Below are 2,986 nucleotides of genomic sequence, written 5' to 3'. Positions count from 1 at the left end.
TGTGCGCGGCTCAAAAAGCCCCCCCCCCCCCCCCACAATAGTATGATTCGGTGGGTTTGAAATTCATATGAGAGAGAGAGAGGACCTTCCCACACTGTCGCGCTGCCATTTCATATGACACACACACACACACACACACACACACACACACACACACACACACACACACACGCGCGCGCACAGGCACAAACAAAGCAAACTGGCATTACTTCTGACACTGGCACTGCGATGCAGCTGTAGGATTGGGCTGGGAGAGCAGGGCTATCGCTAACCGCTAATCCTCATGTGTGTTTACCTTCATCACTCGGATAGTCATTATGCTGCTTACAAGCCGCCGCCATCCACACTCCCACCTCACTATTCCCGCTAAGCCAAATGCAGCCTTCTCTCTTACAACCCATTTTATCGCCACACTCAGCATCCAGGAGACAGATTGGCCCGGTATTGCTTCTAGGCCTCAACTCAATGAGATTGGGTGCCGTTACCATCAGGAAAAAAGAAAACAACAACAAAAAAACAGCAGGAGATGACTTGATTGTTTCTCTGAGATTTTTGAAATGTATTTCTGTCTCAGAGCTATGTTGCGTTTAATTGCTGGGTGCAGTTGGAGTGTCCCCCCCAGGTCTGCCACGTCGCAATCATAAGCGCTTCACTTGGGAAAAAAAAACACAAACACTTGTTTGATGGCAGCAAAGACCTACAGTTTTCCCGACAAATTTTCTTTTTGTGATGTTCACACATCTTTTTTGGCACTTGCAGTGTGAATATTTTATGAATACCTTTCGGGATTTTTGAGTGCATTCCTCAAGATGGTATACAATTGAGGAAATCCAAATTCAAATGACCGTCAAGTCGTAAACTTTTGAATCCAAAACACATGTTCATGACATGACAGCAGCGTATTGGACACGAGTTTAGCGTTCTTTCTCACTCTCATGAGACTTCAGTTCAGTGAGCATCATTGGAGAGAATTAACACAGCAGTCTCAATTTTGTTAGAAATGCGCACGTGCGCACTGCATAAAAGTGGGCTCATCTTCATTTTCGAGCCGAGGCAAGTCTACTGGTTTGGGAATTTGCAATTACAACCTTTTGGGCATTCTAATGCATCATGAACATTTTCCATGACACGCCCCTGGCGCACCTGACAGTGGTGGCTGAAAGTAGACGAGCTCTTAGAGCAGGTAAACGCAGGTCGACTTGTTAATGCCTCACTCCATCAAATCCTTTTTGTGTGTGTGTTTTTTTTTTACCCTCCTCTTCCTGTTATATGTTAGCTTGCAGAATAAAAATTATGTGTCGACACTAATACAGCAGACACTTGGACTAACTCCCACGCTACCGCTCGCACTTCCCGACATGTGCGTTAATAATACATTTTGACCGAGTGCATCGATGAGAGTAGATTGAGTTAAAATGCAAAGCGCTTGACAACAAAGTTAATTCAATTCTGAGTATATGGATGTGTGTGTGTGTGTGTGTGTGTGTGTGTGTGTGTGTGTGTGTGTGTGTGTGTGTGTGTGTGTGTCTGTGTGTGTGTGATGTAAAGGATGTCATCACAGTGGAGACAAGGGATCAGATTAGGGCTGTGCACATCTGTCAGCATGCAGCCATCTTCAACACCATTAGATTAGCTCTAATGAAGATACTGCGACGGTGTCTTTGTACACACACGCACACACACACACACACACACACTGAGAAAGAAAGGCTGCTTGCAAGGGCTTCCTCGCTCTCACATCAGTTGCTCATCTCATAAATCAGAAAAGGTTCCTGGGGATCGATTAAAAGCGGCCCGACAAACATTTTTAATAGAGACGTGGCGCTGAGCCCAACAAAACGACCCCGCAGCTTGAAATACGCACAGAATAATAAAAGTTTCATAAAAAATATTTATGGGTGCAAACAGCAAGAAGTGCAATGATAGCAAGAAGAAGGGCTGCGAAAGAACAGAGGGAGTTATAGAATAAGCGAGAGAGAGAGGGAGAGAGAGAAGAGATATATCCTCCGTGCTGCTTCAGCCTTCCTTTTAAATTAGAACAAGGCTGTCTCCTGAGAATGTGACATTTGAGCAAGCGATGGAGAGATGGAGTTTCAGGCGAGTGTGTGAGAGAGGAAGGCTGCGCATTCTCCATAGTGGGACGAAAGAGTGCGGCAAAGGGAGGAATGGGTGGGACTGATGCTGGTTCACTTGGTAATGGATGGATAAAAGTGTGCGTGTGTGTGTGTGTGTGTGTGTGTGTGTGTGTGTGTGTGTGTGTGTGTGTGTGTGTGTGTTGGGGGTCGGGTAGGGGGTTATTAGCCGATCCTCTAGAGCCCTTTAATACATCGACCTTCATTAACTCGTGTTACTGCCTCTGTGTGTGCTCTTTGGTTAACACTCATTACAGAGTTTTTTGTTTAAAGGCCAGTCATCTAATGAAGTCATTAAAATAGTGAGGAAAATTCTGATTTGAGCATTAACACCTGACACTGAGGTGTGTTTAAGAACAGGAGAAAACGAAACAGATGTTTTTCGACAGAGTCTAATTGAGTTTCATGTGATTTACAGGCGCTTCTGGATACTCAACGACAGTTGCGGGCTCAGATCTCCAACTTTACCTTCAACTTGGGCTTTTCTGGCAAGTTCTATCACACAGGTAAGTAGTAATAGTCGACGTGGAAATTCTTGAAGGAAAAAGGGCCACGGTGAATCATAGCAAATTCGGAATTGTGCAATAGGCTGACATTGGATTCTTTGTTACTGAATGAGAATACACTCCAAAAGTCGATCATAGCAGAAGTCAATTAGAAGTACGAACACCTCTGGGCTGGTCGACTGCCCTCCTCCCTGGGTGTGGGTGGTGTCCTTTTGACAGTTGACGCCGAGTATGCCCGCCCTCAATCAGCTGGTGCATGTGGACATACACATGTATCCTGATTTTTGTGGAAGTGCAAGGCTCACAGCACCAGTTTTCCAATTTGGCTGATCGCTTTGCCCTATTCTG

At 45.3% G+C, this 2,986-nt stretch overlaps 1 protein-coding gene across 2 annotated transcripts in view; it reads left to right on the top strand.

Annotated features, from left to right (window-relative positions):
* ndst3 (N-deacetylase/N-sulfotransferase (heparan glucosaminyl) 3) overlaps window positions 1–2,986 on the top strand; it is a 51,915-nt gene that overhangs the window by 12,358 nt on the left and 36,571 nt on the right. For both annotated transcript variants that reach the window (XM_019876783.1, XM_019876784.1), the window contains exon 3: window positions 2,551–2,638. In XM_019876783.1, the coding sequence (XP_019732342.1) occupies window positions 2,551–2,638 (88 nt within the window). The remainder of the gene's footprint in view (window positions 1–2,550; window positions 2,639–2,986) is intronic.

Source organism: Hippocampus comes, unplaced genomic scaffold, assembly GCF_001891065.2.
Source record: "Hippocampus comes isolate QL1 unplaced genomic scaffold, H_comes_QL1_v1.1 scaffold51, whole genome shotgun sequence".
Lineage (NCBI taxonomy): Eukaryota > Metazoa > Chordata > Actinopteri > Syngnathiformes > Syngnathidae > Hippocampus > Hippocampus comes.
Note: the sequence above shows the minus strand (reverse complement) of the source record. Positions and strands in the feature narration are given on the sequence as shown.